The 26,252-nt window shown below is 43.3% G+C and overlaps 1 protein-coding gene across 1 annotated transcript; it reads left to right on the top strand.

Moving 5' to 3' along the window:
- Positions 1-1,547: 1,547 nt before the first annotated feature.
- Positions 1,548-26,252, top strand: DTHD1 (death domain containing 1). The gene is made up of 10 exons (XM_066632921.1): positions 1,548-1,794; positions 6,471-7,275; positions 9,531-9,867; positions 11,363-11,542; positions 16,801-17,045; positions 18,060-18,224; positions 19,831-20,120; positions 23,960-24,204; positions 25,601-25,658; positions 25,951-26,252. Exons 1-10 carry the CDS (start codon positions 1,548-1,550, stop codon positions 26,250-26,252), a joined length of 2,874 nt encoding a protein of 957 aa, XP_066489018.1.

The raw sequence follows: 26,252 nt of genomic DNA, 5'->3' as shown, positions 1-26,252 counted from the left end.
GGAAAGAGGGCTTCCTCCACTGCTTCCTGTTTTATATCTGTGATGCAGCAGTGGCAGTGAAGGAAAGGCTGGCCTTGCTTTGTGCAAGGTCTTTTATACGCCTTGAGCCATCATGAGACCTTCATTCATTCATATAAGTTCCATCTCTAATATATTCATTTATGTAAATTTATTCAAATTTGAAATGTAAATTAATTCTTTTTTTCCTGGCCCATTGTCAACACAGTATCAGAGTGATGATGTGGCCCTTTTTTCAAAAAGTTTGGGCACCCCTGACTTAGAGGGATACAAGGTGGTAAAATCACCCATAGCACTTGATGAAAACATTTTCAGCCCAGCATGAAAAAGCTCACCTTGGTAAATCTGGTCTTCAGTATCTTGTATATTCAAGATGAAGCTACTTCTGCGGCTAGGTTGATAGAACCGTCTTTCAATTATGTCCAGTGGTGAATGCAGTTTGCACACTAAGAAGACATGGAGGCAGCAGCCAGGAAGAATTTATTTCTAAGTAATTATATATAGTAATTTTCTGCTTCTTAATTTTCTGCTGCTTTATCTTTGGCTCACAGTCCAATCCTATCCTCCCCCCCCCCTCCAATGCAGCAATGTGAAAATGGCTACTGCTGCATCCTGGGGTGGGTGGGGGGTTAGGCGAAAGAACTGCCATCCACAGCCAATTCAGATGACAGAAAAAAAATTCTACCTGGCCCTCATAATGAGCAACCAGTTAATCTCAGACTGTACATACCCTTCACAGCTTGTATCCTGTAATGGAAGTTTCCGCTTTCAATCTGTCCAATCCTCTTTTAAAGGCATCTAGGCTGGATGCCGTCACCACATCCTGTGGCAAGGAGTTCCACAAACTATTTACATCCTGGGTAAACAAATATTTTCTTTTGTATGTTCTAACCCTCCCAACAACCAATTTTAGTGGATGTCCCCAGCTCTGGTGTTGTGTGAGAGGGAAAAGAGAATTCCTCTATCCACTCTATCCATCTTCTGTAGCCTCCAGATCAGAAGGCAACTGGAATCGCTGTTGCAGCTGAAAGGCTCTGGCCTTCCCACCAGCGTTCCTGCAGCATGCTTAGTAACTTAGTGCTTAGTGCTACTGCAGCACCTTTTATAACTGGCACAGACTGCTTTATGGCAGTCGGCACCAACAGATGAGGCAAAGACAATGGCCAGTAAGTATGAGATGGGTCCGTCAATCAGTTTGTAGGCTACAATTTCATTAACTGTGTTGCTCATCAACTTCCTGAGGCGACGTATATGATCTTAAACTATTTTTGTTCAAATCAGGCATGACTTCTTTGTATTTCAGCTCTGCTCATGCCAGGAAGGCCACTCCTTTTTGTCACCTAGTAACTTTTTCATCGTCAACAGCAACTCAATGTTTCATTGGCAAGTGCTTATATATTTTTTTTTTCAGTACAACCAATGCACAATATTTCTCCAGCTTAAGAATAGCCTGAGGAAAAGCACTTTAAAAATTGATTTTCATATAAAGAAAAAATATATATATCGCATTATTTATGCATGAGCTTGAAATGGAAACTACTGGAGTTGTCGTCGAGAAACCAGACCAAATACTGGAACAAATCTGGCACGGAAACCTTACATTAAGGGAAGCTCTGCACAAAAGTGACTGTCAGGTCCATGAAAAGATAGCAGAATATATTCAAAAACTGACTCGTCAGCTTCTGGAACTTGTCAAAGCCCTCAGCGGACAATTGGATCACACTATTGAGGTTCTTCAAAACACTTCCCAGCTGCTGAACGCACTTCAGGATAAAGGTTAGTAACAGATTTCAAGTCAAGGCAAGTAAGGCTGACTTTGTAACCCAAAAATGTGTGTTCACTGCATAGTCAAACTCTCCTGTCCAATCACATGTGAAATCATGAATATTTATGTTTAAATATGCACATTAAGGGAAACTGGTTTCTCATTTCCTAGCTTTGCATCTTCTAATCATATGCAGCCGTGTTTCTTTTGAAATAATCCTGCACAGAAAGGTGAGCAGATCCAGTTTACTTTGGGCAAGCTTGCAGCCATAAATGTTAGGCAGACATGAACATGGATTTCATAAATCTATGTTAAAAAGCAAAAATCTAAATACAAATAATCTTACCACTTATTGCAAGTATGCACCATATAGTGATGTTCGGGCAGCTGTGTTGCTAGGGGGGTGATACGCATGGGGGGCTGATATCACTGACCAAAATTTTTAAAATCCTGGTATTTTTGAATAATACCATCATGTTATATATCATTCGATGTGTGATTTCATGCAGAACGCAATGAAACAAATCATGTTGAAATATCTTTATTCTATCAAACTTTATAGCCAAAAAAATCAGTGGGGGCGGGGCAATGGTGCATCGCCCCATGCACTGCATGGGAGGAGGTTCATCATGGGAGGTGATGAGCTGGCCTCCTGCACCAGGTGTCGCAAACCCTAGTGACGTCACTGTGCTTGGATCAATAACAGGTTGCATATATCATGGTGGTTCTACCAAACTCACCAGGTTAGCTTCCTTACCTCCTTCCTTGCTGGCTCAACCAGTTAACTGGTGCTTCACACATTTTCTGTTCACGCTTTCGCTAGCTAGCTCCCTTCCTTTCTGCCAGCCCCACAAGGCATTCTGGAATGCTGCCCTCAGGTTGCCTTTCATACTTGCCCAGACAACAATGAATGCACATAACGATGGGGTTCGTGGAACGTATCTCTGTTGCTAAGTGACACATACCTGTAATTAAATATGTGTAGCATTAAATTTGATTTTAAAAAAACACATTAAATTCAATGTCAAATAGGTTGCCAATTATTAGGCTAAATTTGACTCTTCTGCCTTTAAAAGTCTGTCGTTCTGTAGACATTAGCAGGCCATAATTCTTATCTTCATACTGTGAAAAAAAAACTAGATCATGCAGACCAACTTTGAAAGTCATAGGTGTAGAATAGGCCATTTTTCCAGATGAGTTGGCAGCCCTAGCCCAAAGAGCTTATCAGTGACTTGGTACTCATTGCTAAAACACAAGAAATCAAGAAAAATACTGTCTCCATGTTTTTCCTTATTCTTTATATGTCACTAGCTAAAGACTTTTCTTATACAAAAAAAACTAGAAAATGCAAGTAAGGGGTCTGTTGTTGCCTCACCAAACTTTTTTGAAATATCTGGCTGTGTCAACAAGCATGGAGATAGCTTTTGATCTGATGGCATTAAATCCTAGACAAAGTCTTCTACTAAAGGCTCCTGAAAAAAACTTAGCAAGGATAAGGTAAAAGAAGATAGATCCTGTTGTGGATTAGTAACTAGTTAAGCAACAGGAGACAGGAGTAAACTGACAATTCACACAAAGATCTGAATTGGGATGGGGGGCTTCAAGAGAGGGAAAGGGAAAATAACACTTTTTTTCTGAGTACTTTTAAGTTCTCTCAGCTATGCTACATGGTTTTAGGGCATGAAGTCTGGAACCAGTTGCCAGCCTTGGACTGGAGCATTTTATGGAGTTTTGTATCCAAAGAGTGGAAAAGGAGAAATGTCCTTACCTTCTCTATGAAACATATATAGCACTGGGAGAAGAATTATTCAACACTGCAGGGCTACTCGCTTTACCTGGGGGAGAGGGGATGAAAGTCTCCTTCTCTCAAGGAACCACCAGCGGCTGACTGGAGCATGCAGGATGCGGTGGCAGCCATTTTCGCACCGCTGCAGTCCCGCGCGCCGGGCAGCTCAGGATTGGGCTGCCCCAGTCTAGAAAGAAATAAAGAAGAGATACCAGCAACAGCCACTGAAAAAGACACCATGCTGGGGTGATGAGAGACAATTGCTCTGCCCCTATTAACTATAAGTAGACACCACTTTAAAAGTGGTGCCCAACTAGCCCGGTTACAAATTTACAAATGTTATGTGTGTCTAGGAATTCCACCAAGTATGTTGAAACTCTGCCTTATTTTGGGGTTTCCCTGTTTCACTTCCAAGCTAATAATCACTCAGCGTAACAATTTACAAGGAACAGTTGTACACGTCTTTTCTCACTCTCCAGAAACTTCCCCACTGCCAATATGTAACAACTCAGGGTTGGTGGAAAACCCCATACATGAGCCTTTTGTTCTTTATAGCACAGAAGGGGAAAGATTCAGTCAGATGGGAAAGAAAAAAGGCAGCACTTTCCCTCCTGCTCCTGAAATATCCCTCACACACACTCACAGAGAGAGAGAGAGAGAGAGAGAGAGAGAGAGAGAGAGAGCGCTCAGGAAATGTCCTCTTCCAGGTTGGCTACAACCCTGAGCAGGAACATGGCTGTTACAGACTGGCGATACATAGTAATATTTTTGCAGAGCCCTCTCTGTAATCTTCCTATCTTGAAACTTCCTTTGCGCTTGGGCTACTAAGAACCACCGCTTCTCAGGAACAATTCAAGAAAGCAATAGAAGAAGCCTTCTTGTGAGAAAAGAATCTCAATGGTGTGCCCTTTTGTCCTGGTTTGATCTGCATTCGTTCCTTTTCAGATTTCTCAGTGTGGTGTATCACATTTGCCAAGAAAATGCCTCTCAACACAGCTTGCCACCCTCCCCCCCTCTCTCTATATAAAATACTCTGTTAAGCAGAGATGAGAGATCAGAACAGAGTTTGCCATTGTATTGTAAACTGGGTTATCAGAGTCAGGAAGGAAAGGAAGAAGACATTCACATGATTCGGACATATAAAAAGTTCTTAGTTTCCTTGCTTAATTCCATTATGCGTTTCTAATAGTTTCTTTTAGAACACTGTTGGGAAACAGAATCTAATACAGGATCTATAATAAGACATGGAGCAGCATCTTAATATAGGAACCTCAAATTCACACATGTTCCAGCGGCATAGCAAGCAGGAGTCAGGGAGTGTCATGTGAGTGGGTGCCATGTTAGGTCCAGCCAAGTTGGTGGCTGCTACCTCTTAGTGTTTCAATCTCAATCACAGATCATGTAGCAACACTGTGGAGTGAGGAAGGGGGTACGAGGAAGGAGAAAGGGGTGGTAGTGCGATTACCCTGCTGCTCCCTCCTTCTCCTTTCTCGCCCCGCCATGCCGCCACCACATACACATGCCACCTCCAATCTGGAAGCCACCAACGTGTAGCAAGATTGCCTCACTGCCTTCTTCCTCCTCCTTTAGAGGCTCTCACTGAGCCTCCAAAGCAGGCGGCAAACAGATCACGACGCCATTGCATCCTCCTCTTCTGGGAGAACCCAGAACCGATGTCACATGACATCGAGACATCACTGCCCCAGGTTCCAGGGCCCCCAGCTACACCACTGATGTGTCCAGGTGAACTTTGATTCCCATAATAGTGACAAGACAGTTGCAGCACAATCCTAGGCATATCTACTCAGAAGTAAGTCATTGTGTTCAATGGGTATAGGATAGCACACCAAAGTTGTCTTTGCTCACTCATCAACAAGCACCCCGGTGTACAAATAAAATTGTACAGTACAAACAGGTTGTTTTACAAACCTATAATGAATTTGGATAGCAAGGTACAGGCAACATGTACCTCCTGTAGCATCTTTATGGGGTACAAACTCTGCCTTTTGTCCTTATCTATTAGTAGTTGTTGTTTCAGTTTTGCTCTTATGACAGGCCTGCATTAATGGAGCCCTGTTCAAAATCAGAAGCGTAACAGCAGTACAACCTCCTGTCTGTCCTTGTCTTTTTCTTGTAAAGTCTGCTAATGTGAACCTCATCAGCAAAGTAGCTTCGTGAAATGCATGAAACTAGAGCAAATGTAAAGTACATTGGACCCCATGGGCAAAGTGTTTTCTTTCAAATGAGCCTCACAGGACTGTTGTGAAAATAAAAAGGGAAAACCCCATCTGCAGTAGTCTGAAGCAGTCTAATACATATCGGACTTAGACAAAGGTCACCACAAACAACACTCAGATTAGCTGGGTGTCTCCAGCCTACACATGCAGAGGAATGGGGGGAAATGAAGCAGCACAATAGATGGTACCACTTCAGCCTCCAGGTGAGATACCATTTCTGTACACTTCCTACAGAAAACACTTTCTGCATACAGAAAGCTAGCATACCAGATACAAAGTTATATCCTGGTCTTCTCCTTGTTGTTCTAGTTTCTATTTCCATAAACATGTTTTGTTTTTTTTCCTTACACAAAGAAACATTCAAAATTACCACTCCTCCCTTCCAAAATTTGAAATGGTCCACTCTACCACCTTGGGACTATTCTATCTCATTCTGCCACATATGTTGATCCAATAACAGTTGCGCTCATGTGGCTAAGTGCACCTATAGATCCATCAAAAACCCAGCTTTTCACCTTCCCAGAGTGCATTTCCTCAAAGGAATCTTTCTCTTGATTCAGCACTTAGAGCTATATAATTACTTGACAACCATGACGCACACATGAAAATGTATACTTGACTTTTTCACCCAAAGAACGCGTTGCATTTTTGCTCGTTTCTACAGAAGGGAACAGACTTGCAGATTGGCTTCTGGAATTATGCAAGCACATAGTGCATGCTGTTGGATACCTTGGAGTGGCAGAAACCAAACTACCTGAAACAACCTCTAAAATAACCGATAAAGTTCAATATGACCCATGTACATGCGGGAAGTCTGAGCATGATACTGACAAAGAGACATTAAATGATGTGCAAGTAGCAGCATGTGTAAATCAGCCTCTCCATGAACTTTCCACTGTGCTTGAAGAGGAAAACAGAACCCAAGTAATAGAAAACCAAACAGAGGAAATTGAAACCATTGTATACTTAAAGGAAATATTATCTGGCCAGAGCCAGGAATCTCTAACTGTCATGGAAATAAAAGATCTAATTATGCAAGAGAAGCCACCTAGAGTGCCAAGAACAAACACAGCAGACTGCCATGTGGTGAAGCCTTCAACTAAGAAAATCCCCATAAACATAGGTTTGGAAGACATACCAGGAAACAATGAAAAAGAGGTTACTGTTGCCAACAAGCTGGAAAATAATGGTGTGGAACAGGCAGGGAAGCTTCCCGACCAAGAAGTACTGGCAGAGATAACGGAAATCCCAAAGGAAGCAGAAAACAGTGAGCACCAGCTGATAGTCAAACCAGGCAACATGGCTGAAGACATCAACCAAATTGAGATAAGTAATGAAAACATCCAAGGTGACCAAGAAAGTGTACTTAGCTCTTCAGACTCTGGAAATGCGCATACGGACAAGTCTATCAACTTGCCCACTAGTGAGCTGGAAGAAGAGGACAGAGAAGATGAATGGGTAAACAAAGAGTAAGTGGAAATGCTCTACTTTTGGAAGCATTGGGGCTAGAGGGCGTTCCATCACCCAATGAGTAAGTGGCACCAGCAGGAAGGACTGCGCTGTCCTACGTGTGACACATCCTGCCCCATGGCGGCTGGGCAGGTAGGTGCTAGGCAACAGAGAGGCTGGGGAGGGTGGTGGGAGGGCATTCCACAGGCGGGGAGGGGGTGTTTCAGGATGGTGCAGAGGATAGGAAGGAAGAGGCTCAGGCCTGGGAGGGGGAAGGGAATGGCAGAGCAGGCCTTTGCTGCATCCAAATCCCTGTCCCGGTTCTGCTAGTGTTACCGGAGGCTGCTTGGTTCTGCACCAGCAAAATAGCTGCCGCAGATCCAAGTAGGCCCATTGAGCAAGCTAAGGTGCTACACTGAGTTAGGGAATGAATGTTCCCTTACCCCTTGGAAATCTCCCACCTGCTCAAATCCTACACTGGATACACCAAGGGCCTAGCAGCCCTTGCTGTACCAGCGTTGGACAGGATTGGGCTGCCAGTGTTGGAAGGGGACCTCAATCACAAAGTGAGTTAGGGAGCAATCCTAAACGCTTATGTCAGTGGTTTCCAGCACTGACATAAGGGCAATGCATCTCTTAGGTAAGGGAATAAACATTTCCTTACTTTAAGGAGGCGTCCGGGAGTGACAGCCAACTACAGGATGCAGCACACGTCCCATTGGCACTGCTATGCCAGTGCTGGAAAACACTGACATAAGGGGTTAGGATTGTGCCCTTAGGCTGCAATCATAACCACACTTTCCTGAGAGTAAGCCCCATTGAACAAAATAGGACCTACTTCTGAGTAGACCAGGTTAGGATTGTGCCCTTAAACATCAAGGATTAAAAAAAAACTAACTGGAAATGGTAAAGGTGCAAAAGAGAGCGACTAAGCTGATTACGGGGCTGGGGCACCTTCCTTAAGAGGAAAGGCTACGGCGTTTGGGCCTCTTCAGCCTAGAAAAGAGACGCCTGAGGGGGGACATGATTGAGACATACAAAATTATGCAGGGGATGGACAGAGTGGATAGGGAGATGCTCTTTACACTCTCACATAATACCAGAACCAGGGGACATCCACTAAAATTGAGTGTTGGGCGGGTTAGGACAGACAAAAGAAAATATTTCTTTACTCAGCGTGTGGTCAGTCTGTGGAACTCCTTGCCACAGGATGTGGTGCTGGCGTCTACCCTAGACACCTTTAAAAGGGGATTGGACAAGTTTCTGGAGGAAAAATCCATTATGGGGTACAAGCCATGATGTGTATGTGCAACCTCCTGATTTTAGAAATGGGTTTTGTTAGAATGCCAGATGCAAGGGAGGGCACCAGGATGAGGTTATCTGGTGTGCTCCCTGGGGCATTTGGTGGGCCGCTGTGAGATGCAGGAAGCTGGACTAGATGGGCCTATGACCTGATCCAGTGAGGCTGTTCTTATGTTCTTATGTTCTTATGGCTTTAGCTAGAAGGGGGGGCAGCACACTAAATTTTGCAGGAAGCCTCCCTGCAGCGTGCAAGCGGCTCCTTCCCTCCCCTTGGGAGCCATTCGCTTCCATTTCTCCCCCTCCGCCCACATGGCTCCAAAGAGGAGGGGAGGAGCGGCTTGCAAGCTGAAGTGAGGCTAAACGGAGGCAAATGACTCCCAAGGGGAGGGGGAGGAGCCATTTGCACGCTGCAAGGAGGCTTCCTGCAAAACTTAGTGCACCGCCTGCCTCCAGCTACGCCAGTGAAAAAACTCAAAACAATAAATCACAGTACAGAAAAAAATCCCAAAATTATGGATAATTTGATATTTCAAACAGAGAATGAATGTATTCTTCTCCAGTTTGGCCACTAGTAGAAAGGCTTAAGGGGAGAGGCCTTTGCAATTCAAAGGAATCTTTCTGCTAAGCAGAAATTCAGGTCTAACTTCTGCTTCAGTCATACTTGTTTCATCAAGTGCATGGGATGAGAAATGGAGTGCTGGTGGTTTGGGCGTAGATGATTAACTTGCAGCAGAGATTTCAACTAGATGTCCATTGACTTCTTCAAAAAAGAAAAGAAAAAATTATATGTGTTATTTTTAATTAATGAAATAAATAAATAACGTTATTTTTATTAAATAAAAATGTCAGACGTGTGACATTTGCACCACCTCAGGGCCATCCACTGTTGTAAACAGCCCACAGGACTAGGTTGTTAGTCACTCCACTTTTTCATGATATTGCAAATATGGAGAATATTGTCCTTTGTCTGCAGGTTTCTTGTAGAAGAGAATGCGATGAGCGACTCTGATTCTGAACTGGCCTGTTGTATTACAGCACCTTTTCATGTTCTAGAACACCTCGTAATCAGAACTGTCAATTATTTAAGCTCACTGGTGGTGAATGATTCAGAAGAATTGGTCAGCAATGTCATCAGCATTGAGAGCTCACAGGACAGTCAAATCTTAGTTTCTCCTATCATCGTTGTGATCCCTTTTACTGCCCGATATAGAGGAATGTACAAAGACATTATGGTGAAGGTGACTGACATGAACTTTCAGTCAATTTATCTAACTCCAGTCTCTTTGGAGGGGTACCAAGGAAACCAGAAGGTTGGTGAACTCTCACTTGGCTGCATTAGATATCCTAGAACAAATGCTAAGGATGGGGGAGACCAGAAAGTTTTCGATAACATTTATTCTCAAGTGGAAAGCTTGAATTAGTAAAGCAACAAAACAGAGCCATCCCATTTCCTGAAATGCATGCACCACAGCCAGTGTTATCACCTGGAGTTAGTCAGGCCAGAGGCGTCGCTAGAGAGGGGGCGGTGCACTAAGTTTTGCAGAGAGCCTCCCTGCAGTGTGCAAGCAGCTCCCCCCCCTTTGGAGCCATGTGGGCGAGGGTGGGGAAAACGGAGGCGAATGGCTCCCGAGGGCTCCCGAGGAATGGCTCCCGCTGCAAAACTTAGTGCACTGCCCCCCCCCCCGCTAGCAATGCCTCTGAGTCAGGCAGCCCAATCCTAACCATAGCTGGAGCAGCAGGACCCCAATCCTAGGCATGTCTACTCAGAAGTAAGTACCATTAGAATCAATGTGGCTTACTCCCAGGAAACTGTGGATAGGATTGGGCTGTTGATCTACGCGGTATCCAGTGCTGGGAAGAAGCAGGCTGGCGGTCTTTTTGGGATAAAGGGTCATTTGGGGACAAAGCCCCAGCATGCTCAATGGAGCTACACAGACGTGCGCCTGCCAAATAGCTAGTGCAGATTCAAGAAGGCCCATGTCAGGGTTTCAAGCATGGGAGGCAGAACAGGATTCAGCGTGTGCCTGGGCCTGATCTGCCCCATTTCTGTCCTTGTCCAGCCCCATTTACAAGATTATTATTATTATTATTATTATTATTATTATTATTATTATTATTATTATTAACAGTATTTATATACCGCTTTTCAACTGAAAGTTCACAAAGCGGTTTACAGAGAAAAATCAAATAACTAAATGGCTCCCTGTCCCAAAAGGGCTCACAATCTAAAAAGATGCAAATGAATACCAGCAGACAGCCACTAGAACAGACAGTGCTGGGGTGAGGTGGGCCAGTTACTCTCCCCCTGCTAAAAAAAAGGAGCACCCACTTGAAAAAGTGCCTCTTACCCAATTAGCAGGGATATACTCGTTAAAGTACATATATTTAACGAGAGGGAAAATTCAGATGTTGCTAGAATGTGGTGGGATCAATTTCCCATTGCTTCTTCCCCTGCTAACATATATTCTTGTAACATGTGGATGATGGCCAATCATATGCTTTCTTCCTATATGACTATCACCCAGTCACCTGGGTGGATGATGCCGGTAAGAGAGAGAACTACATCATAGCTCCCTCCTTGGCGTAGCTTCTTTATTCGTAAAAGACCATTAGAAAGAGGTCTTGTATGTTTTAGGAACTGGTGTTCAGATAAACTCTACTTAAAACAAAACAGAGAAAACATCAATTCCCAGTGTTGGTAACACTCAAATTAATTTCATTTATCTGACTCAGGCTAAATTAACCAGACTAGAATTCATGATCCACTTTCAATAACAGCATCTTTCATTCTTTTGTTCCATGTAGGGGACTTTCGCTGAGGTAAAAACGTGCCAGCTTGGTCTGTTTTCCGTGGTTTCATGCTTAAAATTGGAAATGTTCACCATTCCAAGGAAAGGCCTTTCACGAAAACTGAGTATGGATTCAAGAATTTCATTTTGCTATCCACCGTCAACGTTCACATCTCGAGTATCAATGCAGCTAAAGGTAAATTCAAACTGTGTTGACAATTATCCTTGGAATTATGGGTATTATTCACTGGAAAAAATGCTATTTCTCACAGCAGCGCTCCAAAAATGGCCACCAATGGAGCACTCAGCAACAATTTTGCGACAGCGAAAGTGTCACAACACCCTCCCCAGTACAGATCTAAATGGGATCTAAATGAGGTATTAAAAGGTATGAAGTAGAAATGAGTGAAGGAGAAGAAAACACTCTTAACAAAGGAATTTAAAGTTGATTTTTTAAAAGTCTTAATGGGACACAACTTGGAAGGGGATGTCATGGCAAGCTCCTACACTTTAATATGTACCACTATAGCAGATGACAGAACCATACCATAAATGACTTTTTTAAAGCCCCTTCAGATTCAAAAAGGAATAGTCAGTTGGGATTAGAATACTACTTTTCAACCAATGCAAATCCTACAATATTCAGAACTTGTCATACTGGTGTTTTGTTTTTTTTATAGATCTCAGTCATGTCTGAAGAGAACCTTAAAGGTCACAAGAAATAAGTTGCCCTTCCTTTATGAACAAAAATGACTTCAATAACCTCAGGGCCATGGTTTCCTCTCAGGATTCTTGATCAGAAAAAGAGGCTATCATTCATTTCATCCCTTGGTGGCAGCAAAGGCTTAGGAAATCCTTTTTAGAGCCATTTGCTGTTGCATATTGACTACCAAATGTCAAATATTGCATTCAGAGAGAGAGACAAGCTGGCTGGATGGCTGCATTCTTCCCCAAAGAAAAACAGATTGTCCTCAGCAATCATCCACAATAATGCTGAATATTTAATGAGTCTGCTTCCTGCTTTGTCCTACTGAACCACTGTGCCTATCTGAGCAGGAGAGGTAGAATGGATGTAGAAAGATGTACAAAGGGAGGAGTCTGTGATTTGTGGTGTCTTGGTAACCTACAAATTTTTACACGGAGGAATAGCTCTCAAAATGTCCCTACCCCACAGGAGCTATGTTAGGGATTAGGTATCCTATTGCTTTCTTCAGGGTGCCATTACTGCCTTTGATGCAACAGCAAACCATTATACCAGTCCCCACCTACATCTCATACCTATTTCCATGACTAGCTACCATGATGAAGAAAAGAGAAAAGGGCAACATGCTTAATAGGATTGAAAGCAAAGGGTCAAGAATTAGTAGCCAGTACGGCTACTTTGTCAACATTTCCACCATTTGGTAGGCATTTCATTAGTTGGAAATGTGAGCCCAATTCAATCTCCCCCCTCCACTGATACAGCCATGCCAAAAACAAGCATTTTGCATCCACCTGGGGAAGGAGGCAGATCAGGAGGCTTTGGAGGGGAAAGAGGAATTACCTCCCCTTACCCTATTGTGAGCCTCTCACTGTGCAATGGGTCTCCTTGGTCTCCTTTGTAGCTGTCACAAGTCAGATGACACAAAGGGGGCAGGGAGTGTTGCAAACCAAGGAATAGGATCCAGCTTATGCAGTTGCCACCGGATCACCCCCTTCTGCAGCCTCCCACCCCATTGCTCCTCCACCCTGCCAGTGGCATTACTAGGGTTTGCGTCACCTGGTGCAGGAGCCCAACGCATCACCGCCATGATGGACCTCTTCCCATGCAGTCGGCAGGGCAGCATCCTGGGCAGCGGGCATGGTGATGCACCATTGTCCTGTGCCCGCTGGGTTTTTGTCTATAACTTTTGATAGAATAGAGATATTTAAACATGGTTTGTTTCATTGCATTCTGCATGAAAATACACATCAAATGATATGTAACATGATGGTATTAATTGAAAACACTAAGATTTAGGGCACAATCCTATAATCTACTCAGAAGTAAGTTCTATTGTCTTCAGTGGGCTTACTCTCAGGCCTAAGGCCTTAGGAGGCCTTAGGAGTGGACCTCAACAAGTGGGAAACCCTGGCCTCTGAGCAGCCCGCTTGGAGGCAGGCTGTGCAGCATGGCCTTTCCCAGTTTGAAGAGACACTTGGCCAATAGTCTGAGGCTAAGAGGCAAAGAAGGGCAGCCCATAGCCAGGGAGACAGACCAGGGACAGACTGCACTTGCTCTCGGTGTGGAAGGGATTGTCACTCCCGAATTGGCCTTTTCAGCCACACTAGACGATGTTCGAAAACCACCTTTCAGAGCGCAATACCATAGTCTCTCGAGACTGAAGGTTGCCAACACACACTCTCAGGAAAGTGTGCATAGGATTGCAGCCTTGAAAAATTTTGGTGGTAGTGGAGTTACTTCCCTGTGCAGATCACCCAGTGTGGCCTGCACCCCCCAGCAACGCCACTGCTCCCTGTCCAATTTCTCCCTCTACCTGCCTGCCTCCCACCTTTGACTTGCCTCTGGCAGGCATGGCGTGGTCCAGCTGGGGAGGTGGAGTGCTGCCACCTCTTGCAGCAGCACTTGGAAAATGGCCACTGACAGAGCACTCCATGTGCTCTCAGCTGCCATTCTGCAACAGCAGAAGTGTTTTCCACTGTCACAACATGCTCCACAATACAGCCCAATCTTGAATAGGATTGAGCACTAATTCTCCTAAAATGCATTCTTTATTGAGTTTACAACAGTAGTTGGTTTTTCTCTGTGGCATGTTTGCCTTTATGGTAGACAACGGAAAGAAAACAGAAGTTGCTATTAATTCCACCCTGCGGATAACCCTAGGAACTTACTCCCATCTGCCATCTGTATGAAGGGAAATGCTCTGTGCACAGATGGAGGATTCCCTTTTGTACACTCAGACCATTTCCCTGCTCATAGATGAAAAGTGGAAAACCCCAGCATGTGCATCATGACCTATGGCCACAACACTACTTAGTCAATTAGTTTAATCACATGGAACCAGAGACTGCCAGCATGAATTATTTTGAAAACAGAGTTGCATTAAATTAGAGAAAAGACAGAAGATCTGGCAACATGAAAGAGTTTGTAGGCCTGATGTAAAACTACAAATCACCATATTTATTGAAGCTATGCATGACACAATGCTTTGCGATAAGAATCAGCAACTGGTGACCCCTGGAATAGCATCATGTCCCAGTTCATCACCTTAGAGGTAAAAAAGGGGTGGCTATGGAAATAGAACCTGGCAGCAGGCCATTCTGCAGAAAAACATCTGGGGAATGCCCCCAGTTTCATTTGTATGTCACCCTCCCAGTAAAACTAGTCACTGGCCATGTTGCAAGGTTGAAAACGCAACTCAAGAATAACTCAGCACTCAGGAGTGAAGGTTCACAGGCCTTTTTTTTCATTGCAAGCAATGGGCATCTCATGGGACTAATGTCTCAAAGCATGAGAGCCTGGTTTTGGGAGTGTCCAGAACTTTTATAAAATTCTCGGTTCTTTGTCTGAAAATCTAGACCTCCCATTGGCTGAAGTTTCTCATCATAGATGGGGCAGATGCTTAATAGGCTATAGATAACATTAGAGACACCTGATAGGTGTGTTTCAGGTTACAGGTTTCCATAAAAGGTAAAATTAGACATTTAAACATATTGAATTTCAAAGTTTTCAAAAACCAGTAGGATATGCTATAATACCATTTACCCAGTGTTGAACCTTATTCACATCCATCAATCCAATTAAAATTACTTTGACAGGACTTCTTACTTACATCATTAACAGAGAGGACAAAATAGTTAAATACAGGTGTGAAGACTTCATCTTGGCAGAACTTCAGACCTGTCCTCATCCCTCATTAGGGTGGCTTTGTTCGAGATCTTATCTCTTCTGCATTCCATAACAGTTACACTGTAAGACTGTCTGCAAAACTGAGGCTTCTTTTATTAAGAGGTTTAAAAGTTTTACTAAATCAAGCACTTTGGTTTCTATGGCTTAATTCTATATAACTATTGTGACCCTTTTACCTTGGGTGCAGTTTGGCATCAGGGATCACTTGGTTTCCATATGTATGCTTTTGCTCTAAAAGCATAAGAGCATAGTTACAGAGTGTTCCTGGTGGACACAGGTGTGTTTTAACTTCTACCAAGGCGTACGTCTCCAGCCTGATACTGTTATCTAAGCTAAATTCCAAAGTGTATAGCATAGCATTTGAGGCCCCAAAGTCCCAGCTTCAGTTAGACTAACCTTATTGCTTTTAAAATCAAGCCGCTCTTTACCAGTGTATGCATGCTAGTTAATTTGTAGTTAATGAATTCCTAAGTGAGAAAAAGTGCTTATTTTTGGTTATGAGTTGTTTAATGACATCATTTCCTGCCTAATGACATCACTTCCAGTCCTCAGCAGGCATCATGAATGCCATTCGGCCCTCAGAATGAAATGAGTTTGACACCCCTGGTCTATTGGGAACCATCTAGATTTGTGAGACAGTAAAAAAAAAAGTAATCTAGAAAGAAATTATTTATTTATTTACAAGTAATAATAACCAGAAAAACAAGTAATAACCAGAAAAAGACCCTCAAACTTTTATCTCCATATATATGTGCACATGCTTGCAAACTGCAGGAGCTGAGTTCTTTGCAGGGCAATTAGCAGCTACCTGATTTTTGAACACCCTCAGTGCTTAAGGCCAGTAATTAACCTGATCTTTCCATCACATTGTTTTCATTGGAGACTCTGTTGGGTGCTATGTGACCCATCAAAAATCAGATTGCGTACCCACAGTTTGGGAACCACTGTTCTAGATCATAAGCTAGCAATTTTCAATATTTTTCCTCTCACAGCACACTGACCTCTATGGTCATCACCTCTTATGACGTCACTGCCAGCTTCCAGCTTTCCATCACATTGTTTTCATTGGAGACTCTGTTGGGTGCTATGTGACCCATCAAAAATCAGATTGCGTACCCACAGTTTGGGAACCACTGTTCTAGATCATAAGCTAGCAATTTTCAATATTTTTCCTCTCACAGCACACTGACCTCTATGGTCATCACCTCTTATGACGTCACTGCCAGCTTCCAGGAGGCTTGTCTGGGTTTTGTGTTTAGGGCAATGTTTAGGTCTCTAATAATGAATTGTAGATCCACAGTTCGTTACTACTGTGGATCTTTAATTCTAATAATGAATTGTAGATCCACATGAACTGTGGATCTTTAATTCTAATAATGAATTGTAGAGGGACAGTTTGTTACTACTGTGGATCTTTCATGACATACCAATGTGCCACAGCACAGTGGTTGGAAATCGAAGTTATAAACTGTTCTGGAGCAGGGATCATCTTTTTATTTATATTATTCTATATAATGCCATGAACATTTGACTGAACTGTATTAATACATAATAATTACATCCAGGTGCAACCAGTGGAGCCATCAACAGTTTCCATGTTAAAAACCAAGCATGACGTGTATCATTCAGTAGCATCTACAAGTCCGCTGCTGCATCTGCAACATTCTTCATCCCAGCCATTCAACAAGCCCATCACAATTATACTCCCCTGCCCTCCAAATCCAGAAAAAATTAGGCAAGGAGATGAGATGGACCATGGAAGAGCAGCTAGTGCTTCTGTACACAGGGTTGCAACTGTGCATCGTTTCCGGTGAGAAAGAAGCACTTCTAACTGAGAAATGATGAATTTCTTCTGCACATAATCATGCCTTTCAAAAATTCACTGCTTGTAATATCAGGCATCACATCCCCAAGTGGAATTCTCCCTTTTCTGGTCCATTATATGTGGGCTTGTTTACTTCATGCTGTGACTTCATCACACCGTGCATTTTTCAACCACTGCCAGCAGTGGCCAATGTTGTGAACTGAATGTTGGGAAACACACACAATGATGTCACAAGATGGGGAGTTGTGGATGAGAAGAAGGCCAGAAGAAGGATGTGAAAGGCCATCAAGCAAATTCTTTAGCCTTTAGGTAGATGTACTGTGACATCCCTTCTGCCACAGAGTTTGCCTGATGGTCATTAGTGGAAACTTCTAATGTTCCCCATTCATTTGCAAGTGATACAGGAACCTACAAAGAAGGGGTTAGGATGTGGCCTGGGTCAAGAGAATTTCATGGCTAATCACAAAACTTGACAGAGAGGGTTTCTCAGAATCAGGACAGAAGTGACTGATGACCCAATCCTGTTGAGGGCCTGCATCAACAGAACACACATTCTGCTAGCTAGTGTATGCTGCTGCAAAAACGCCATGCAGTGCTTTGTGACAGCGCAAGGCCAAGGCACACCAGCGAGAAGGTTGCAGCCTTCCTGCTAGCACCAGTGACTGTTGGGAGAACCATTGGAGAAAGTAAGTCCAGCACAGGAAAGGAAGGGGGGAGGAAGGGAGTTGAATGGAATAGGGGGAAGGTGGAATGGAGTGGCAATAGGGATGGGGATGGGTAGATCAGGCCCAGAAGGGGGTGGGATCAGTGGTGCCGTTATGAACCACATCCAACTCTCCCCTTCCCAGGCCTGATTCGCCTGCACAGACTTGTCCCCTTACCCCAAGGAGACCATCAACAACCAAAAATGCCCTGTGGGATGCAGTTGCATCAGGATTTAGGCTTGTGAATATCTTAAATGCTGTGGTTTTAAGGTTGATAGGTCTCTTCATTCTCTAGAGTGATGAGTGCTTCTCCAAGAAAACATGGGGAGAATCTCAATGAATCCTTGAAATTATTGGGGTACAGAAGCAAAGAAGAGGGATGGGCTCTGCTGGATGACATCACCGTGAGAAATGCACAGCGTGGCCTCGTGTCATTTGAATTAGATGAGACCTTAGAGAGGTGAGTTGCAATCACATGGCTAATGATGTCATAGCCAAATAAGGAGGTGGTTGGAAAATTGCTGATTCTGTATGAGCTTTACAGTACAAACCATTTTCAGTAAACATTTAAAATGCTTACCACCATAACCCCTATTCCATGAATTGCAAATGATTTCTGGAGCTTGCACATCTCACCATAGGCAAGATAAAAATTACTCATTTCATGTAGTGGACCAAATAGCATTAATGTTGCCTGCTGAGGGCTGGAAATGGCATCATTAAGCAGGAAGTGACATCATTAAGCAGATGATGGCCAGAAATAAGCATTTTGTTCTCACATAGGAACTGAGCTGCAAATGAAAGAAGAGTAATTTCAAGATATGAGAGAGCCCAATTGTCATGCTGGGAGAGCCCAAGTATAACAGGGGCCAGATAAATTGCTTCTGTGGGGTGCATCTGGCCAGCAGGCCTTACTTATACCACTGCTGATCTAATCATACCTTTTGCTCTGTAAACTGCTTTAACAAATTTGCTGTTGTTGTTGTGGAAAAGCAATAGGTAAATATTCATCAACTTATCAATTAGTCCTATCTCAGTTGTCTCAAGTGGAAGAGGAGAAAGAAGAAATGCAAGTCCTTCATTCTTTTCTCACATCTTTGAAATTTCTGACCAATTCTGAATCAATGCCATATTTAGGCCCAACTCACACACAAGGGTTCACCACATGATCCATCTGAATTTGTGAATGGGTCCCCACAGGAAAGCATTCCTTCTGAGCATTAGGTGATACAGTGACAGCTTAGAACCTGGTTGCATGTCAGTGAAAAAGGCTAGGCCAGAATCCTTCCTGTTGATATTTGTTTTTCTTGTGCAGGGATTTTCTTTTAAATATGGGGAAACTTTTGGTCATGCAATCTCTTGATCACAATCTGAAACAGTATTGTACAGGACCACTTTATCCTGTGATGGGCTGTTTGTGTCAGTCACATAGACAAATCGCAGCTTGATGCTACCATAAATAAGTGAGAAATATGTATTTGTGAAACAGCTCTTGGGATCAGGGTATAGCAAAGGAAAAATTCCTTAACCTCTCCTGGCCTGCCTGGCCCCCAGCTGACGCACAGGATGGAGAGGAGGATGCAACAGGCCAGCTTAGGACACAGGTTGGCTTAGAATAGGATTGCTGTGAGACCCTATTTGGGAGAGGAAAACATTTGTTTGTTTCTTTGTTTCTTTGTCTCTCTGTCCATTTAGCTGCGTAAACTGCTGTGTGAAATTTTGTGGAAACTTAATTGCAGTGGTGGTGATGAGGATAATGAAGGAGAGGCTAAATGTCAGAAATGATTTTCCTGGCAACATAGTACGAATAAAAAATGTATAGGTCCCAATCAGCCTTTTTTCCATCTTAGACAAAAAGGCAGCTAGCGTGCCTGTATTGGCACGCTAGCAATGATTGCCAGGCTAACCTCCCTATCAGCCGGCAGCAGGGCTTTGCTGCCAGCTGATTGGCTGGCTGGCATTAGGGGGCGGGACGACTGAGCCCGATCTAGCGTGCAGGCGCTAGACCCGGCTCAGTTCCGTGCAATGCATGGTAATAATGTTTATTTCCTTTTATCTCAATGCAGCTTTATTGTCATTCGCCTGTCCTCTGCTATGGACAGCGCGCACCTAGTTCTATTTATTCAGCAGCTGGAAGAGGCTACTTACAATACTATGGCCAAAGTGGCACTGTATCGAAAAAAAGAGGACCCTTACAAGATAGTTGTCTTACTGGTTCCATCCAAGGAACTGAATTTGGAATTGCAGAGCTTACGTGAAGAGGGCTACTCTGGTCCTCCAGACTCCTCTCAGCAGTTCAGACTAAGAGAAGGGGAACAAATTCATTTCAGATTCAGCGGAAATATTTTTGCCTCGGGTAAGTAGGTTTTTCTGCCTGTGCCCATGTTCCAGAAGTGTTGGTAATGCTGATTTGGTTTTCCCCATCAGTATGTCCAAAAGGAGAGGAAAAACATTTTAACTTTCCTTTCCTCAAAGTGCTACTAGTTACAAAGGTCACTAGTTTTGTAACATGTATTTCCTGGTTGTATGTAGTCCAACCTTGTAGGAAGGTCCATCTGAACGGGGTGCAGTTCATCAACCACAAAAAGGTCTCAAGGGGAAAAGGTTCCCTTTTTGTTTTTATTCCATTTCTTATGCCATGTAATATAAAAGGAATGACCACTCAGCTGAGCCACATGCAGCTCTTTGACATATAATATGCGACTCTCGGAAATTTGTTGGCTGAGCTCCTTTTTGCACCATAATATATAAGATAAATAAGAAATTTACCTTTAGTTAGAAATAAGAAGTTTAATAAGAAATATGAAAAGGAAAATAGAACTTTTTTCAAATTTTATAATTATTTATCAGGTATAAACTAAGGATAAACCACAGGATTAAACTGTACATTTAATGTTCATGATGGGTGAACTATTTAAGAATTTAAATGCTTCTTAAATATTGCAGCTTTCAAACATCTGAAGTTTATTGTATGTGGCTGTTATGTTACGCAGCCACACCTGTCATATAATATATAGATTATGTTATATCTATGTTTGCCTATGTTTGCCCACCCCTGTCATGTAATATATAGATTGTGACATTTGAACAATCAGGAAATCATTATGTCATTGAAGCTGATTTTTTAAAGTACGTACCTCTTGCCTAATTTCCTTAAATGAAAACTGATCACCAGTTTTCACACTGATGTCTCAGGTTTCATGGCAGATGTAACATCACAACGTGCTTTACATCTTTTTTGGCCGCCTTGGATCTGAGTGTGGGAGCAGTGGTGTTGCTATGGGGGTGTGGGTGGTGCAGGCTGTACCAGGTGATACACATGAGGGGGGTGACACCACTTCTCACCAAAATGTTAAATATCTTGGCATTTTCAAATAATACCATCATGTTATAGATATAGCTATAGAGATGCATAATTTCATGCAGAATGCAATGAAACAAACCAAGTTGAAATATCTCTATTCCATTCAAAAGTTATACCCAGAAACCCAGTGGGGGGGCCAGTGGTACATCATCACACCCACCGCCTGGGGCATTGCCTTGCCCACTGCACCGGAGGAGGTCCATCATAGGGGTGATGCTTTGGTGTCCCACACTGGGTGACACAAGCACTACTGACAACACTGTGTGGGGGTAAAGCTGAGAATCGTTTTTGGGATGCAACCTGTTGCCTGCATGTGCAACACTGACTTAATACTACCTTACTTTACAGCATTGCTGTAAGGACTATTGAGATAAGAGTCTTATCAGTGTTAGCTCCCAATCCCCCAGAACTCCCTGCCACATAATGTGCACCTGGCCTACTCCCTTCCGGTTTTTCATCAGAGATTAAAGACCCAACTGTTTCAGGAGGCATTTCTCAGGTTCTCTTGACTGACAGCCCAATCCTATCCACACTTTCCTGGGAGTAAGCCCCATTGATTCTAATGGGGCTTACTTCTGAGTAGACATTCATAGGCTTGGGCTGTTAGTCTGTTGCCACTCCTTTTCAACCTGTTTTTTTTTTTTTTTTTTTTTTGCTGCCTTTTGAGATACATATTGGTTTATTTTATGAATTGTATGGGCTATTTTCATTTATCTTTTCTAAACCACTTTGAATAACCTAGTAGAGAAAAAATGTGGGGTATAATTTTTATTTTAAGAAATCAAAACAAACAATTAATTAAATAATGCATGCAAAACCTAATGAAATGTACTGTAGATACTCATGTATAGCAGGTGAAATTTTTGCCAAGTAATCAAGCTCCAATTCTCACTTTGCCTGATCTCCGGGTCAATCAGTGCGCAGAACCTTTCAACTCTGACAGTTTCCTTTCTCAAGCTGCAGACAGACAGGCACCAAGTTTCTCAAGCAGCAGGCAGGCACCAGGCAGGCAGGGCAGAGATCCTTTCTATGGCAACTGGGAAATTACAGCCAAAATTAACCTTTTAATCTCCTTCCTTCAGCTGCAGCCTGGTTCTGCTTGGCAAATGCTTGCAAAGCAGGTCTGTTTTTGGAAACACCAGGATGGGACCCTCCTTTCCAGGCTACAATTCAGTGCACCATTACTTAAGAATAACACCCATGGAAAGCAGTGGGTCTACTTCTGAGTAAAAAGGGCTGTAAATATATGCAGCTGCATCTCTCTGCTGTGAACAGAATTGCACACTCCCAGTTATGTGTTATACCTTGTATGTTGTATGTAGAGCTTCTGGCTGAACACACCAGGCACCTTAAAGGTGGATTTGATTCATGGTTCAACCTTTTTCACTTGCATATCCCTTGGCAGCCCATTTCCATAAATTGTACCCTTCCTATTAGCAAAATGTTTGTAATTAATAATACAAGCCCTCATCTCCCCCATATGAAAACCCAGACTTCATGTATTTATTACAGTGTTTTCTCTTTTTATCTGTTTGAAGAACAGAAGGCTCTGCCTTTGCACTGTTTTGCACCAGAAGTGTGCTGAGAAATTCTGGGTGATCGATCACTTTCCATATTATGTTTCAGCTTTTTTACTGTGCTGGTTTTCAATCACTGGTGCATATATGAACTGATGACCAAAAACTAGCTAGTGGTGGGGCTTTCACAGCCAACTAGCTACCTTCCTTCCTGCCTTGCTGGCCCTGAAAAACATTCTGAAGCACGACCTGCCTTTTTCTGCCATTCTGCCATTCTTTTTCAAGTACCCCTACATGTCCTGTTGAGTGTCCCTGGGAGTACTTGAATACCAGGTTGGGAACCACTGTTTTACTGGTATGTTGTTTACAGTGCACTTACTCTGATAGTGTTTACAAAACGGTGTTGAAGACCAGAATTTAAAAAGAATAAAAATGTATCTTATGATTTTACTATGTTTTTAATAAATTAGAGACTACAGTTCTTAGGTAACAATTAGTGGTAGGTTTTTTTTTCCTTCAGGATCTGGCATTGGGTAAAATCAGACAAAACTATAGTCAGGCACCCCCCCCTAAGTTTAACCCCCGACTTATCCAAGGGTCATAGAAAATTCCATGATTGTTGGCTCAAAACCTGCCCTCAGCTTATCTGCGGGGTCGACTTATAGGCGAGTATCTCCGGTGATGATCTGCTTTGGTGGACTGAATATTGTATAAGAGTGCTTTCGTCTTAAGACTGGAACTGAATATTACGCCCAGGCTGCTCCTTGACTTTGGGTTGGTCCCTCACTGATTTGCCTTAGAGCAGGGGTGCTCAATAGGTGGATCACGATCTACCGGTAGATCGCGAGGCAAAATGAGTAGATCATGGAGTGCCAGACCCCCCCCCTTCAGGTGCCTCTGGGAGGAAACGCCGGGAGTAAGGCCCATTGTACTCAATGGGGCTTACTCCCAGGTAAGTGTGGCTAGAATTGCAGCCTCACAGCCTAATCCTAGGCATGTCTACTCAGGAGTAAGTCCTGTTATACTCAGTAGGGCTCAAGGTACACCAACATACATTGTACACATAAATGTTATATGTTATGATGGCGTGAACATTGTAAAAAAAACTCTGGTAGATCTCCGGGCCTTGCTGGGTTTCAAAGTAGCTCTCAAGCCAAAAAAGTGTGAGCACCCCTGCCTTAGAGGTATGAGAATGCATGCATGAATTGCGCCTTTAATGAAGCAGCAGCTTAATAAATAACCCACAAAATATTTTAATGCTGATCCATTGCAGTAAAGTCAGTGACTTTTCCTTTTTGCACTGCATCTATATAGATGATGGCACATCATTTGGAAAGACCTATAAGCTTACTTTTCATGCACAAAGAAAGTCAAGGCTTGCCCTTCAAATCAAGGAAGTGGACGAATTTGGGAACTACAGCTCACCGCATTACAAGGGAACGATCTTGTTTTATAAACTGAGCAAAGAAGCCATAGCCAAGGACTTGGAGCAACCTCTTTTGCCCGATGACTACCAGCAACAGACGCCTCTCTGTAAACTGGTGTTAACCTTGCCAAAGGTGAGCTCCAGAATTCCTATGCTTTGTTGGCAGCATGTTAGCCACAGGTGCTAGGTGTATTCTAAAGTATCTTCATTCATTTTTTTTTTTTCATAAAAGAGGTCAGGAAACTTTTATCTAGTTGCCACACTATCAATTAGTCATAACCTAAAACCACAGAGCACTTCATCAGTGACAAGACCACAGTGTCCTGGACAACTGTGTCCCAGTCAAATGTGGCTCAGCACTGGACATTTGTGTCCGTTCTTTTTGCACCCTGAACATTTGTGTCCCAATATATGTATGTATACAGTTAGACCTTGGTATCCACAGAGGTCCATTCCCAACACCCACCCCCCACAGATAATGGAACCTGTGAATAATGGAATCCATGGTTGGGGGCCAATACCTGGGGGCCAGACTTGACTGGAAGCACCTTCTGGCTGTGTCTGGAGGTGTTTTGAGGCCCAAAGAGGCTGTGTGTGGTCTCTCTGGGCTGCAGAAAGCTTCCTGGATGTGACCGGACAGTGCTTCCAGTCATGACACCCCCTAGCACAGGTCTGGCACTCTCACTGAGTCAAATCCTCAGGTTCCAAATCCACAGATAAAGAGGGCCCACCTGTATTTATATTAGATACACCTTATTATTTTTAACACACAAAGGTAGGGTTAGGGCAGGATAACAGGCTTAGCATATATAGCATGGAGTTTGTTGCCCAGTTATAGTAGGATGCAAATGACTGGGACATGCATGCATGTGTGCGTGCAGACCCCCCCCCAAAACCAGACCTGAATGTCCAGGGATGCCAATGACCAGGATGCAATTGACCAGGACACTATAGCACAGGATGCAATTACCTTACTACCCACTGAACATGATGCCACCTCTTTCAGACATATATGATACATCATGCATCAAATTCTGATACTCTATGCTTGGGGCATACTCAAGGGATACTCTTTGCTTGTCTCCTGCTGTGGCTGGATGGTTAGCGAGCAGCTCTGTGAAGTTGAAGGCCTTCTTTTGTCCTGCCATGGCATGGGTGTTGCTGATCAGTCATGCAAAATGTGAATGCCTCACTCGCTAGGGCAAGTCCCTTAGCCAGCTCCTTGCCTGTCCAGTGAGCTCCCAGCATGCTACTTTGCCGGAGTGCTGTTGAAGCTCCCCTTGTGACTCATTCTGGTTCCTCCCCTGGCAAAAGAGTTACTTCCAACTGGTGAACTCCCCTATGAGGACTCAAACCCTTTCAAGGGAGGGTCTTGTTTGTAGCACATGGCTGCCTTCTTAAGTCATCAAAAGTTCTAATACTAGTGTCCTGATTTCCTTTTCAAAAGCAATATGAATATTGAATATTACTTGCCTAACTTTCATTTATCCTTCCATCCTTGTTTCATCTGAATACCATTTCTTGTATAGAAAGAAAAGCTCATCAATCGTCCACAAAGCACAAAACGAAGGTCTACTGATGCAGCAGGTAAGATAATTATTTTTGCAGCAGGTGATGACATAAAGCATGACCCTATGCCTTATTTACTCAGGAGTAAGTCCCACTGAATAACAGCACTTAGGATTTCAATCTTAGGTTCGATGCTCATGGTGCTTTTTCTTTCCAGCTTGTGGGTTTCCAGAGGCATCTGGTAGGCCGCTGTAGGAAATACAGGAAGTTGGACTAGATGGGCTTATGGCCTGATCCAGCAGGGTTCTTCTTATGTTCTTATGATTGCCTTTTTGCAACAAAAACACTAACTTACTATTTTGACTAACAGAGGCACAGTGGGACAGCTTAATGTACTGGGTATCACAAGAGCTGTCAGAAGATAACGCTGTGCGCCTCGCACTCTCTCTGCCTCTCCATCGAAGCACTCTCCAGCTTATTAAACTGAAGTGCCCTGATAATCTCACCGAGCAGATCTACGAACTCCTGTGCTTCTGGAAAAGGAATCTTCCCCGATCTACTGACAAGCTCCAGCTCCTCTCTCGCTATCTCTGTAAGAGTGGCAGAAGTGATCTAGCTGAAGATCTCCACTTCAAATGGGAGAATAAAGTATCTGTTTGGAAAGCCCACTGA

This window comes from Tiliqua scincoides, chromosome 6, assembly GCF_035046505.1.
Source record: "Tiliqua scincoides isolate rTilSci1 chromosome 6, rTilSci1.hap2, whole genome shotgun sequence".
NCBI lineage: Eukaryota > Metazoa > Chordata > Lepidosauria > Squamata > Scincidae > Tiliqua > Tiliqua scincoides.
The sequence above is the reverse complement of the archived record's forward strand: the minus strand, read 5'-3'. Positions and strand labels throughout refer to the sequence as shown.